General features: G+C 38.0%; 1 protein-coding gene across 2 annotated transcripts in view; it reads right to left on the bottom strand.

Annotated features, from left to right (window-relative positions):
- The window catches only part of ADGRD1 (adhesion G protein-coupled receptor D1), a 154315-nt gene that overhangs the window by 38621 nt on the left and 99410 nt on the right, over positions 1-16284 (bottom strand). For both annotated transcript variants that reach the window (XM_040576901.1, XM_040576900.1), the window contains 3 exons: positions 12030-12133; positions 9118-9229; positions 3062-3215 (listed from right to left, as the gene is read on the bottom strand). In XM_040576901.1, the coding sequence (XP_040432835.1) occupies positions 3062-3215; positions 9118-9229; positions 12030-12133 (370 nt within the window). The remainder of the gene's footprint in view (positions 1-3061; positions 3216-9117; positions 9230-12029; positions 12134-16284) is intronic.

Raw genomic sequence — 16284 nt, forward strand, 5'->3', positions numbered from 1 at the left:
ATCTCCAATTGCTGAGTAGAGACAACCTTGTTGATTGGCACTGTTTTTCTTCTGATGCCAGTTGTCTTCCTGTAGCAAGCAAGCTCTACCTACATGTCACAGAAGCAAAAACACTTGTGCCTGACTAACTCTCCTTTACACTTCTACTCTGCCTTTTTTTTTCCCAAGTCAAAAGTCAGATATTCAAAGGATTTAATGTGATTCTTTATCAATTTTAAATGGCAGTGAAGAAGAAAATTAAATACAGAGTTCCTTTGGAAGATAATAAAACTTATGCCGATGAAACATAGAGCAGTCATCTGCATAAAAAGATGTGTTAAGACAGTGATAGTAAAATGTTGTTCACCTAAAGTGCAGCATTTGCTCTTTCTTTGCATTGACAGGATATTAAATGGTAGATGGCATTGGATGCAGTATCAAGGTTTTGTTACAGTGAAATGGGAGTATTTTTCCTTTAAGAAACAATCATTCAATAAATTCCAGGAAGGCTGAAAAAAATGTGTTTAGCCTAAGGGGATCATAAGATTTATTTAGGACTGAAGAATTAATATGGATTATATATTATACACAAAAGTAAATGTATTTACTTAATCTTTTGGCAGTAATAATTGCATAAGAGCTGTAAAGTTTAGTCTACCCCCATAATAGGTAATGTTAACGTTGTACTGGCACTGGTTATCATCCATGAAAGAATTATGGTTATGGTTCTTCACTGTATCTGAATGTTTTCTCGGTTAGCAGATGCTACAAATATGCTCACCAACTCTATCCACAATCACCAAATTTATGATGCAACAGACTGTGCATTCCAGAGCACAGTATCACATGAAAATGTTCTAGTACACCTTTCTGGCAGCTGATCTATGGCAGTGGTGTCATCTGTGCCTCTGTAGTCCCAGTGCAATACAGAGTCACACTGAAATGGGGCAAATCATCCAACACACATCCCTGTGCTGCTGCAGCATGAGCTCTCCGGGTCCCCAAGCCAGCTAATTTAAAGCTACCTTGCAAACCCAGCATCAAAATGCAGCCTGCAGAGTAAGCATAAACTCTGAATAGCTGGGCACTGGAAGCCCAATAGCACATCCTTATTCAGACAGAATTCTCTGTAAATTTAGCCCAAATACAGTCTAAAGTGCAAAGCCTAAAATGAACATCAGATAGGTTACCAGTTTCCCTCCTCTTCTTTGCATTAAACTTCATATCTAATCCATTTTGCTCTACGTTTCTGAGGCACTAATGGTAAATAAAATGGAAAATGCCTGTAAATCTGTGAGCTCTATTTTGAAAGCTTTTGTGTCATCTATACATAGCAAAAAAAAAAACAGGCTTTAGAAACTCTGAGGCAGACAGTTTGAAACAAGCAATTTTAAGACATTAATTCTGCAATGTTATATATGTAATTTATAGAGAAAGATGAAGATTAGACACTAATGAAAATATTTTTCTTTCCAATACTGAAAAGATCTATTTTACTTGATGGGGAAAAGTATGTTCTCCCATCTGTTTTGTAGAAGTTAATTTTGTACGATTTTCTTTTCTTTTGCTATATTATACCATATCTATGGAGAAGTCTATGATGACAGCAAATAACAAAGCTTAGATCTTTTGCCAGCTTGGAACAAAATCTCCCTTCTAAGGTGCTCCCCAAAGGAAAGGAAATTGTCAGGAATAGGTAAACAGGTTAAGGTAAAAGAGCTACAGCATAATCTCCAGTATCACAAACTGTATCATCAGCATCCTGCAGATGGATGGGTGGGTAACATTTTATTATGATAATCTGTGTGGGTTATGCTGAATCACCAAGGCAACAGTATTTTTTTTCCCAATCAATCTCAAGGTAGTTAAGGTAGTTTTAAAGGTAGAATATTATCACCTTCCTCAAATTTCTCTTCTTTTGAATTACAACTGCAGGCTTTAATGCAATTTCAGCACCCTTGGGACTAAAGATAATACCCAGGACGTCAATCAGCTCTACGTATTTGGTATCCTGTCTCTCTGATTACTGTTGAATGCATTTTACAGGAGTAATAACCCTCAGAAATCTCTGCAGATATTATCAGATCATTGATGGTCAGTGTAGAGTTCTTTGTTCCCATGTCCTGTCAACTTGTGCCTCAAGTTTCAACTTGTCATTTAATAGAGACTCTGCAAACTTTTGTACATGTACACAGACCAGATCTTCTGCTTAAATAAGAATAATGTGTCTGGGTTTTTAAATTCAGGACTGGAGTTTGACATTATTCCAGGAACTATGAGTTTGCAAAAGTCAAATGCATTCACATTTCAAATAAAAGTAAGGAATGAAAAAATGAACTATCTGTTTTGATTAACATGAGACGAGACATCCTTGTCTCCAATTTCTTTCCACCTTTATTGGTCAGTGCAAAAATTAGCCAATCCAAACTGTAAAAAAAATGTCAATTTTTATTAGATACTGGAATATGTATATCTGTTACGGCCTCAGGATGGCACAAGAACGCTTGACTTTTGATAGCTGTATTCAAGACAAATTTACCCTAAATTTTACAGCCAAACAAAATAATCTTAAGACAATTTTGTTAGCCTCTTTCCCCAGACTTGCAGAATTTAATATGTGGAAGTTTTATGGGATATATATATAAATTCTCTCTATTGCACTTTCATCAAGATCATGAAGGAACAACCCAAAACTACTCAGTAGAGCATGAGCACATACTGCTGCTGAAAGTGGTACTGACACTCGATTTCTAATTAAATGTTGCTGTTTGTATTCAGAGTAAATATACTAACAAGAGAGAAAGCTGGGGACTGACAATAAAAAGAACTTGTCAGTGCAGTGAGGCCTCCCTCCCCTATTCCTCCTATTGATTTGCTAATTTAGGATCTGATCTGGCCTAGTGACATCAAAGAATTTACTGCAGTGGGATTATGTCTAGGGACTACACATATTAACATTTGATTAAGACCTACTCTCAGTAAGATAAACTCAGATCATAAGATCACTCTTTTACACATGCTTCTGATTATAATCTTGTTCCATGGTGAAGAAAATAAAAGCAAGCAGCTCCTAAATGCTTACCCCATCCAATTCCATAATAATATAAGTGCTTGCTCTCTTCTGACCCAAATACTTTGATCACCATACTGTAGAGATGAAATCCTTCCATCAGCATCCATGCAAAAGCACTCAGAAAGAAAAAATGAAGGAGAATGGCCAAGATCTTGCAAGGCAGCTAGATTAAGAACAAAAAAATAATATATTACTTCTTTGTGATGCAGTCATATTGGTTTTGCAATTATTTTGTTTCTTTTTACATTTATGTTAAATCACTGGTGTAAAACATTAAAGTACAAAGCACTAGAGGACTATTTTTCTGCAGCATTTTGAGATAGATTCGGAGTAACAAATCCTCTTACCTTATCACAAACAACAACAACAAAAATCCATTGCCAGACATGCTGTGGAAAGCAAAACTGATTGCTTATTTGTGCATAAATGATACTCTTACTAAAGTATATACAATATTTAAAAATTAGAAATTTGCAGATTCAACACCTGTTGCTGAGTTTGTAGTAAACAAGAAAATCAGACAAGTGAAGGTACAGACACTGTGCTGTACCCTGCTCCCTCTTCTGTGATGTTCTTCATATTAAAAATAGGATAACACACAGGTTAAATCACATTGCATTCTAGTGTCTGTCTGTCTGGGTTAGAAATTCTGTAAAAGTTTCTTACATTCCTCTATTAGCAACACTAATACAGAGATTTAAAAAAATTACAGCAAGCTATAATTGGCTCTCAATTCCTATGGTGGTCATCTAGTTTGCCTTCCTGCTTGAATTCCCAGTTACTGAGTCTGAAATATGCACCTGCTGTATGCAAAGCCATATTTGACAAGAACACACTTAGTGATTAAGGCAAAGAACTGAAATTCTTCTCCGTAGGGTCCTTACAGACAGCTCAAATCCTTTGTGATAGACTTTTGGAGCGCTATGTACCTGCCATCAAGATTCTGGCAATAGGAGCTAGTAGAGAAGTTTAATCAACAGAAAAATAGCATCAAGAAAGTAAGCCTACCCGGTGGAAACTGGACTATCTGCTTTGGTGTAAACCACTACATGTTTTGAAGTGAAATAAATGCTGCCCCAAAAGAGAGAGGAATGCCATGCCAAAGGCAATGCGGCAAGAAGTAAAAATGTCCTCCTGAGTCCTGCTTACAGCTGCCTCTAAGTCCTGCTTACAGGCCTTAGTACGGCCTGCTGTGGACTAGAGGAAACGCAGCCTGGGCCTGAGGCCTGGCTTTTCCTTAAGGGCTGTCATAGCAGTTCTCCCCAGTTAGTCTTCAAAGAGATCCTTTCAAAGAGATCCTTACGTCTCTTACAAGTCTCTTATCAGCCTACCTTGTAAAACAGTGAAAACTAACCCTTTCTTCTTCCCCACTCCTCACATATTCACACAGCACATTCTCCTTTCCCCCACTAATTGCTTTTCGAGGATGTCTCACCACAAGTGGTTTCCCTCATCATACAGTAATTGAACAGATGTGACTGACAATGATCTTACCACACGATAACCTTGTTTGGTTTGCTTTCAGTTAAGGTACATTTTAAACATGTTCTTGGAAGGAGTCCCAGCTTTATTTGGTTTTTGCGGCCTGTAGCATACTGATGGTGGTCATTCTGCTTTGTAGCTGTAACATCCCTACTAGGACACCTCCAGAATTTTGGAGGAGTTGCTTGCATGTGGTCCACAAAAAGATTTTTTTGTCTTCTTCAAGGATTTCCTTCCTCATCTGAACAAGTCACAGTAAGCTAACCAGGCCGGAGGAGCCTGTGTGCTGAGGAAGCATTACCAGTAGAAACCAGTTTGCTGCCACAGTGGTCTTCAAGATGTTAATCAGTAGTTCCCTTTGTCATGTTAGTTTAGCTGGTCTGTGGAGGCATTTTTTTCTTTTTGTTGATAGTTTGGTACTTGGTAGGCTACTGAAAATTAAAACGTTGGAACTTTGATAGTATAATAAAAATTGCGGCCTTCCAGTAAATTCTCACTTTTACTCAGCTGGTTCTGTGCTAGTAGAGGGACATTCTGATGCAAATCCCCTGTGATTACATGTATTAAAAAGCATTAACTTTGGTTTCAATTCATGTAAGTGAGATCTGTAAGTGTTTTAGTATTTCAAAATGTTTGGTGACATAAAACTAAACCAGATTTGCTTATTGACAAAAACTGTAAAAACCTTTCCAGTTAATTTTATCATAAGGCAATGAAATCAATTTTAATGCCTTTTGATTTCTACCAGAAGATAAATCCACAAAAATATAAATGCAACATAAAGCTGACTTACAAGCTACTCTTGTCAAATGGATACTTTCAATTTTTTTGAGTAGCCAAGCAATACACATCACAAAACACCAGAAAAATAAAAATAAGCGCAGTTGCAGGAGGCTGGTCTGTACATAATTTTGCATAATACTCATTCCACATTTATGCCTTACTTAGTACTTTGAAAACATCTTCAAATGGCAGAATTGCCTTCTTGAAAGAGGCATTGCAAAGCTGAGACAATACACATTAAAAATAACTAGGTGACTCTTTCTGTATCATAGGATGCATGCTACTTAGAGTAGGATACTTATAGAAAGACAGATCTTACTACTATTATTACTACACTTGACTAATTGTGAGTCTGTGGAAATAGAAAAATCAGTCCAGCTAGTAGCAAAGCCTGTCATGCTATGGTTGTTGAGAAAGTAAAGCGGTCTCTCAGAAATGTCTCTAAGAAAATAATATTAATTTGTTCATTGAGGACAGTCTTAAATCAGGTAGGTAAATTTGCTTGTATTTTCTAAATCCAATTTGTAATAGTGTTTTCAATTTGAGTTGCAATTTTATTGCATTTTTAAAAAGCACACTGAAAATGTCCTTCCCTGCAGTCTTTATGCTACTCTGATACACAGTCTTCAAATTCTGTAGATACCTATAGCACAAACAAAAGAAATTCATTTTGTTTCTCCAACTACTGATGTAAGGAATCGAGAATTTCTATTAAAAAAAAAAAAAAAGTTCCTGAATGTGTTAGGAAGATCAAAGTCCTATTGTGGAAGTTGAGTTTTGTGGTTAGCAAGTTAAACATTGCTCCAAAAGGAAAAATGCTGTAGTATAAATTGCAAATGATTAAACAATACATCTGAAATTAACAGGGAAATATTGCATGCTATATCTGGAATCAAAAACTAAATATCCCTAGAGATAGAGATGGGAAAAGGATGGAGAGTCTAAAGGCAGTCGTGTAAGAAAATGATGTGAGCTCATGGTCTGTTTATTCAATGCCATACCTTATTGCACTGCATTTCCTCAAGCAGACTGGTACCACCTGTCCTCTCAAGCAGAGCACTTATAAACTGTTTAGCACTAAATATACCCACCTTTGGCAGAAGGAGAAGATTAAGTACACCTTCTAGCGTACATACTGCCTCCCTCTTTTTGTAAACTACCATTTAGCAGTCCAATTACAGCAGCAATTAAAGGTATTAAAACTGATGTCCAAGCTAGTGAGAACAGAGCATGCAGAAACAAGTACACAAGACTAATAAAAGGATGAATCACAACACTCCTGATCCCTAGAGGTTATAACAATAAAAATAAAAGTGCAGCGGATACACACTTCATGCTTTTCAGCTTCAAGATCTTTACAGTATTGTGCCATACAATTATTGCTGTTACAGAGGAGATAGGGCTGAAATATCCAGGGACTCTCTGAAATGTTTCACTTTGGAAAGCCTATTGCATAAAAAAGGCTTGCTTTCTGTGAGCTATGGTTTTAAAGGAGAAAAAGTATTCATAGTGGTAAACATAGTGGCCAATTCACACCAAAATATAATCACATATGGAAAAGATCACTGGTTGGAGAACCAGCCCCTCTGGATGTAAATAAAAACGGGCTCAGAGAGCTTCCAATTATGGTTTCCCTATAGGTAAACATATGATAAATTAATACAGGTTTTGATGTTACATGACTTTGCCTACACCACTTCCAAAAGGAGTACCTGATATGTTTTGTCTGGTTTCATACAAAATAATTTCAATATAAGTGAAGTACGTTTTGAAGGGTTTTAAGAGACATTAAAATATGCACCTGTTAAACTGCAACATAAATCAATGTGAGTGCTTCACAAGCTTAGCTACCTCTTCTCAACTGAACAAGCAAATGTCAGTGTAAACAGGGCATGCTATTAAATGTAGGTGGACCCTGGGATAGGACTCTGGAGAATATGAGCTCTACCAATATCCAACTAAAAGCAGGAAATGCAACTAGTACTTTGTAGTATTTAAAAAGGCTGGAGGTGATGCAGGCTTGGTAAGCTGTAAAGAAGCTTTTACAACTTATCAGAAGTGGTTCAGCTGGATTGTTTGAAAATCTGGATTGGCTACAAAAAGAGAAACTGTGAGAATAAGACACCTCTTATGCTCAGGGAACATTTGTTGCCCTCCAGCCTATGTTCTTTCAGCAGAATGTTAGCTCTATACTTACTTAGAGAGGATTATTTTAACGCCTAGTTTACCTTTGTCTTCAGGTTTAGGTTACATCCTTTGTTGCTCTCCACTGTCTTGATTTCATTTTTCATATAAACCATTCCCTATTATTTTCCCCCTTGCACATTATCTTAACTCAGGACCTACCTGGATGTTAAGGTTGTTCATACCTGGAGGAGTACAAACTTAGATTTACAAAGAGTTTGTACATCCTCATGTAATAATAGCCTATGTAAAAGCAGACATTATTTATAAACTTAACAGAAGTTCAAGGTATCCCATTTGAGATGAATATAAATTTACATAGCTTTTGTATTGACAAAATTAAAAGTATGCAAACCTCTTATTTACTGGTACTAAGAATGAGAAGAATAAAAGATTAGTAGAAACTCCTTTTTGTTTGTCCAAAATAATATGGAGTAACAGCTGACCAGAGAAGCAGCCAAGTTTTGCCCATTACACAAACAGAACACACTGGAAGATTATTTTAAAATCAGTTTTTGTTTCTGCCTTTTTCAAGTGGGACATTACATCAACAGATCTTATGTGATTTAAAATAGTGTTTTTTAATATTTTTTAACAGTGGGAACAAATCATTTTCACTTGTGTGTAATATAGTTACCTTGGCATACTCATCTTAATTGAGCCTAATTAATGTTTTAGGTGCCAATTCTGATGGTTTAGACCGTGGCACTCTGTATAAGAATTCCCACCTACAGTAGGAGATCTATAAAATTCTATATCTATATCTAAATATATATATATCTATATCTAGATATATATCTAGATATATATCTAAATCTATAAAGTTCAGGTCTTCATGATAAAGCAGAAAAAGCCTAAACTTGCTTAAAGCTTAAGTTCCAGGTAAGCAATATGAACATGTATGTCATTTGCTTAAACAGTTGCCCGAGTTGCCTAGGAAGTGTATACGTGCTTTGCAGTACTGAGGATCTTAGTTTAAACTCTTTACAACACCTAGAGGCAATGCTTTCTGACACCTATGGCTAAGTAAGCAATGCTTGCTGTACCTTTCTCATTGATTATGACTCAGGTCAAACATGAATGATATTTTTAAAATATCTAAATTTCCAGAGTGGAGATCATGAACAATAAATCTGCTATTCAAAACAATAGCATATTCTACCACATAAATAAAACTTCATGAAGAACAACAAAAAAAAGACCTTCTGTTTTGCTGACCAAGAAAGCAGAATAAATTGTGAAAGTTCCACTAGGAAGCTCATTACCTTCCAGCAAGAATAAGATGACTTTTTAAAATGAAAAAAAAAAAAAAAGGAGGAAAAAAAGAAAGAAAAATCAATCACCTAACAGAAATACAAATAAACTACCACCCTACCTAAGTACAGAATTCATACAACCTTCTCCAATACAGAATTGTTTTGCAAACAGACACAGACAAATACTATTATAACACTACTGAACTCACAGAAAGCTTTATCCAGGTTGTGGGGTGGCATTTTTGGCTAAGGCATGTTTAAAATGGGAGATCTCACCTGCAACAGACACTTTCTTGCATGCAGCATTCATACCATGCAGATGCCTTGCAAAAACACAGCCATTCTCTCTCTTGCACTTACCGTTCCAGGGCTGAACTGAAAACTGGTGAGAAGCAGGATCTGAGCTACCAAGACAGCAAAGGACAGATTGGCATGGATATGATAGCGCTGATTGCGGATGGTGCTCACAGACCTGGCAGAAGACAGAAATACACATGAATAAGACAGTATTCCAAGAAACATGAACACATTTATGATTTATCAGAAAGCATTTTGTTTGGCTTTTGGTCTCTTGCCCTGGTGGGGTTATCACAATGTCTTTTCAGCACTTTTTCCACCAGGACTGAGTGGTATCTACCTGGTTTCTTGTTTACTCTGCCACCATCCTGAAGGCAGCAGCAATCTGATTTGCACATTAACTAGCTCTGCTAATGACTTGTGATGGAATATTTGCAAAGGACTTGATTCTGAATGGTGCTGAGCTGTCAAGGAGGGACATCAGATCTGCACTTCACAGAAAGTATTGCTTTGCACCATCTAGCCCAGACTGTCCCACAAAGTTTCTATTTGTATTTTGTTGAGATTTGCCTGTATTCGAAATAAGTGAACTTGAAAAGGATGCCGTTACAATTTTGACTTTACCAGTATCAGCTTCTTAGCACAAGAAATATAACTACTTACACATATGGTCATTGCCCATCTTGATAGAGCACTGACCATGATTACAACATTATATGAACCTTGTCTCTCTTGTTTTTGCAAAAACTGGCAGGAAATCTGACAAGAACGTGGTTTCCTGGCAGCCTTCTGACCATTTGCTTCTGTACTCATCCAGAAATAGGAAGTATAAACCAAAAACATTATCTGAACATTTCAGGCCTTTTGCATAATTTTATTATTTTCTTTAAAATATGGAACAGTGGTAATGACTACAAGTTTTCTCTTTCAATCCATGCTGCCTGCCAGTCCCTACTGGCAGTTTTAATTGTTTTGGGAGACCATTTGCCTGCATGAATGGCAGTGCTTCCTCTGCACAACAGTACCCACTCCCATCTTTTCGCTGCATCATGCTGCGTTGTGATGACTTTTGCAACAGCTGGTGATATATTGTGCACGCCCCCTTCAGCAGGATGACACGGACTCGATGATGCAGATGATGGCTTGCTATCATCCCTGCTCTTCTAGTGCTGTTTCAGCCAAAGTTCCATGAGGAGGGAGTGAAGAGGGAGTCTAAAAAACGCATCAATGTCCTAAAAGTAACCCAGAGACAGGTTGCACTGCTTGGCGCCAATGGCTTTCTAATAAGGAGCTTCATGTAGTTACAAACTGGAGCGTCATTGCCCAGAAGGCAATCAGGACTGCCCCCCTGGGAAGCAGCCGTCCTTGCCAGGACGCAGAGTAGCAAAGAACTTGCCAGATTCCTCTCCACTTACCTCATGATCAGCTAACGCTGCATTGCAAAATTTCACTTCAGCTGTCTAATGAGGCCCCGCTCTCCAGTGAAAACCTAATCAAATTATTTTTAATTGGCAGTTTGAATGATTCTGTATGTAGGTGGGGTGCTTAACACTGTGATAGTCAGCTGGGTCCAAACTCTCTTTCCAAGTGTGCTGTTTGTCTCCAGTTTCTCAAGGAGTTTTCAGCCCAGCTGCAGCAGTATCAGCTTCTTTTGCTCATTTTCCTTTCTAAACACTCTAACATCCAGTTTTGCACTCAAGACAAAAATGGAGCAGATCATTCCCCTTAGTCTAAGTATGCCAGATAGGCAGACATTGGACTTGTTTAGATTGGATTTTGCCACACATTGCACACTTAATCCAAGTATGACCAACACAGATCTTGAGACTTGGAAATAATAAGTTTTTTGGAACAAACAAACATCGCAATCAGTTTATTGGGTTTCAGCAAACCCTTTTTCCTAGAAACTGGCCTCTTAACAGGACATCCAAAAGACATGCTTAGGCACAGAAATCAAAACTTGAACTCCTGAGTAGGAAGAACATGGTTTAGCACTTAACAAGAAAGGAGAGAGAAATCATATTCCTTGTTAAGATCCCAATCTGCTGCGCAACCTTGGATGAGTTATTTCACCCCTTGTCAGATTTTCTATTTTTTAAACAGAAACCTCTATAAAAGCTTTTTTTCAGAAATGTTTGTATCAAGCCTAGCTGGGCCTCAAACTCAGCTGTCACTACTGGAACATAAACAGGCAAAGAGGCCCTAAGTGCCCATGGCAAAAACCTTCCCAGTGCAGAAAGCACAGCAAAGGGGCTGCCATATTACAGGTGTGAGGGTGCAGGGATCTAGAGGATTTAAACACGAGACAGAGGGAATTTCACACTTCCTATAGTGTCCTTCATCCTCCTAAAGGAACACATTTGTAAACTCGCCCAACAGAGAACAGAAAGATATTTGAAAATAAATGTGGGTTATATGATGCGGTTGTAACCAATCCTGACAAAACAGAAATGACGCATCTAATGTTGACTGAGCCTTCCTGTCCAGGCACACCTACATGGCTTATAAATACACTGCCTTACAGAAAAGATGGTTACAAAGCAGAAAGAAGTACTGCTCATTTCACTCCAAGCAATTCCAAGAAATATCTAGTGGGGAGAGTGTGTGTGATATTGCAGTCGTTGCTGATACTGTGCTTGCTTTTAGCTCCTGAGCAAACACTCTACAGCCTCCTTACAAGATTCCTGAATTAGGGCAAAACATGGACATTTAAAAAAATAAATAAATCTAAAAATCCCGCATAGCATGGAAATAGCTCGCTATATAGAGACCACCCCATTTCGGGAAATTAAAGTAATTAAGAAATAACCAACCGTTACAAATACATGTGCAGGATCTAATTAAGGAAGGTTGTAGAATTAATAGCCTTTGTTTTATTCTGAGCACCTAAAGGGATCCAAATCAGTGGCCTGAAATGCATTGTTTGGCTTTTCTGCACCATAGTTCTCAGCAGGTATTAAGTTAAAATCACTCACGACAACACAGCAAATGTGACCAGCGTGATCGTCAAGCAGAAGATGGACAGAGCACAGCCGATGTAAGTGATGGAGGAGAGGGCCACCTGGTGTTCTCTCGTTAGCTGTACACAAATGAGAAAAAAAAAAAAAAAAAAAAAGAAAAAACTATTAGTTGATTTATTACATTACAGAACCACAGGTCAGCCCCCCTGCATGTAGCTTTTCCTCTTCCCTTGTCCCCATATATAAGGTGATGTTCATGATCATTCACTGCTGTTTCTGACGTGCAAAATGAAGAGCCGTCTGAACTGTCAGCCGCACAGCCAGGGCATCCACACGTCTGTGGCATTTTGGTTCCCTCTTGCATTTCATCAGTCAGTATTTCCTCAAAACAAGTTAGCTCCTCTACTGCTGAGATAGCATCAAGCCTGAGATTAGAGCAGTTTATTGGGCTGCACAAACAATGTCAGCAATGGGATATTTCACAGCTCGCAGGGCACTTTGCTAATGCTCTCACGCTGCAATAATTTACATCGTTGTGCAAATACCAGAAGTGCTTCACAGCAGTGAGAACTGACAAACCAAGATAACCCATAAATCACGGGCCATTTATAGCCCACTTGTTTTGTTTAATGTATCATGTTTTCAGTGCCTGTTGAAGGAGCTGGACTAACATCTACAGAATGGAAAACCAGAGAAAAGACCCAGCAAGAGCAGCCAGAGGGTAAACCTCTAGGTTCAGCCTCTATTTTTATGTACAGGCACCTTTTGGAGAAGTAATTCAATTTTCATGAACATTTAGTCTGCGACTCTACAGTACCCAACACTAGGATATATGTTAAAACCTGGTTAGATTCAAAGGGGGAGGGACATTTTGTTTTGTCTCTTCATCCTAACTTGATCAGAAAGTGTGCTTTAATTTTCCATGCAAGTTCGCACACAAGAATGACAAAAAGCCACACCTAACAAAGGGAGCCAGGCAGTATTAATATATAATAAGTAGAACAGAACTAGGCAGGAAAAAGCTTTCTCATCTCAGAAGAATTTTCAAACATTTCTCCTGACTTGAATTTGGATAGAGTTGACATTTTCATAAACTGAACATCTGAAAACAAATATGTAGTCAATCCAAAAGTTATTTTATTATTATTTTATTTTTTTGAAATGCTATGTTTTTATTTCAACATATATTCACTATACATTTAGTTCCTGGCTGAAAACTCATTCAGAATATTTATTAATTCCAAAAAAAAAAAAAAATACTGAAAGAACCGATATATTTTCCTATTTATTTACTTATTTATTCTACAGTAAATCTGTCTAATATAAATAATCCATCCTCACAGTTTGGGATTTTACATTATTTCCACACACACAATATCAATTCCTGGCATGCAAAGTATTTCATCAAAGAATATTGACCCCATCAGTTCTACTGATAAATTTCCCCTTAAAATTCCTTTTATAGGAGAGAAATAAATGCTGCATGTTTCTTAGAAAAAAATCATTGCATATACAGACAAAAATGATGCACCGTATATGTCCATTTTTCCTGTAATTATCCACTAACAGTACCAGCTCACGTGCAGCCAGTGTCACAGCAGAACCGATTCTGGCTCTCCCAGCAATCTGAGCACTATCAAGCAATGCAGCAGCAGCACTGAAAGACAACTGTTGCTATGGTGTTACAGTTCCTAGGAAATATGATGCAGCTCTCTAGTACTTTTTTTTTCTCTTTCAGCCAAAGACACATTTCTTGCCCCTGACTTGGATAGCATCAATTACAGAGACAAAAGAGTTCTGTGTGCTGGACCAGCTTAAAAGGTCCACTTAATTTTTACAAAAGAGCTTCTGTCTCTCCTCATTGCCCAGAAAAGCCATGTATAGCTTTCACAGATTGTTCCTGAAACAGGAATAACTTCCATGGTAAATTGGGCAGTTTTGAAATGATTTCCTCATCAGGGATATTCACGTCCAAACTGCATGAACCTCATTTCCTGATTGCTCTGATACACATCCGTTTCTCTTGCTATGGTTGACTTGCAGTTCTCCAGAGGGAGGAGGGGAGCAGAGGAAACTTTCCCAGCTTCTAGTCACCCTGAAATCAGAATTTCTCATCAATCAAGGCTTGCTTTCACTCTTTTCACTCCCAACACCTGCAGCCAGAAACTCTCCTTACAGAGGTGAAAGCTGCTCAGCACTCATTTTGATTTCCACTGGTCTATCACAGTGTTTGCATTGGCAAAGGCGGATAATGTCTGCCAAGGAAATATCTTATGATCACATGCAAGGACAGAAGATGCAGGGGACCCATCTAGTGGAAACAGGCAACAATCAAAAGCTTTTCTTTTTCCATTTTACATGCAAAAGAAGATAATAATCACACAGACATCCTTTTCTAACTAATTTCTATCATAACTAACGTGCCTCTAAGAAAGTAGTTTCTCTGGGCTTTAGCTCAGTCTTCCTCCAGAAGACCCTGCAGGGCAAGACAAGGCATAAGTCAAGCACTCCCAGGTGGAGCCCCTATTAGTTGGAAACCTCAAAGAAAAAAAAAAAATCACTCCTAAACAAAACATAAACAAGCCATTCAAACCTAAAATAACTGACATAGGTACCCACATCTGTGAACTGGAAATCGCTCTTGCCTCTGGTAAACACGACCAAATCTCACAATGCTCCACGAATGATGTTCTTAAATCAATATCCCCATCTGTCTGCTAACAACTGTTTCAAAAGCAACATCACTGAAGTTCACATTGTCGTCTTGTCTGGTGTGAGGGACAAAAATCTTGCAGGTAGTTCTGAATCGTTTTTTATTAAGGAAAAGGTAGAGCCCTCTGATAGCTGTTCTCAAACTGAACTGTCAGGTTGGAGTTGCACCAGAGAGCAGTCCCTGCTCATATCGCCTCCCGCCACTGCAACCAGCTCCTTTTTGTGGATGATATTGGTTGTAAGGGATACAGCACAAAGAGACCTGGAATGATTCCCAGCATGTGCAGCCTCATTTCTAAAGACAGGTATATGATGGGGAAGAGAAGAGAATCTGTACTTAAAATACCAGGTCTCTACTAACTCCTCACAACCCAGCTGTTACACCACAGCTAGATGGTGTGTGTCTGTGCTCACACTATATGCATGCAGTTTTTTTAGAAATACCTGGACTGACAAAACGTGGGGCCTCATCAATTCAGAAACAATTCCCTATAAATCCCAGTGCTCTGACAGGAGCTGATTTCATCTTACCTCAGCTTGTCTATTTGCAGTTTTTCTGACTTAGTTCATGACGTGGAATACAAGACAGTAATTTGGGATGATCTTGTAGTCAGCACAAAAATGCTAATCGGGCTGTAATGTTATTACTAAAGAAAATAGCATTAAAGAGTAGCAAATAAAACATTGAGCAATCTGTGAAGTAGTCCCATGAGGATGATTCTCACACTTGTCCCAATCTACATTAAATTATTCTTCGCTTCTAAAAGATTTTGCTTCTTTGAGGGTATAAGGTCATCTTCTAAAGTCTGCAGCAAGCTGAAACACTAGGAAACAAGCTCGTGCAGTCATGAGTGTTAGTAATCATGAACACTATAAAAGACAGATGTTTCTTAGTTTCAGCTTTGAGAAACACTTAAATCAAAAACTCATACTCCATATAAAACTCCCACCCTTTTAGTTTAGCCTGTGACAGTCTTTACCTTGCAAGTGTCGCTAATAACGTGGACAAAGATCTGACAGATTCAGCAGTTACACCCATCTGAAATATTATAGTCTACTGTCTTACCCTACTTCTAACTCATAAAAGAAGTTAGTACATTGCTCAACAATTTTATTTTGGAAACTCATAGGCAACCGGATGGCCTGAGAAACGATCCTGGAAAGACACCAGTTCAGACTTCAAATGTATATTTTTCTTTTATGATGTTGTTAATAACAAGAAAACGAGTGACATCTAACTTCTCAGTTTAAAAATAACTGCACAGGAAGATGAAAATATATTATTATAATGGGATGGTACTTTTCATCTCTGGAGGATCTGGAAAAAGTCAGTTGAAGCTGAGAGGCTTGTTTGGAAGACTGTACTCTAAAAATTGTTAGCTGTATCTAGATCAGAAAACCTATTTATTTATGTAATATTAACAAGCAACCATCTATACCACACAGCACAGCAATACATCAAAAAGCTAAATGGTCTATAGAGACAGAAAATATCAACGGGTCAGATCAGAGCATCTGTCTGGGCAGCACAGGGCCCTCTTTGCTCAGCATCCCCTTC

This window comes from Cygnus olor, chromosome 17 (genome assembly GCF_009769625.2).
Source record: "Cygnus olor isolate bCygOlo1 chromosome 17, bCygOlo1.pri.v2, whole genome shotgun sequence".
Classification (NCBI taxonomy): Eukaryota; Metazoa; Chordata; class Aves; order Anseriformes; family Anatidae; genus Cygnus; species Cygnus olor.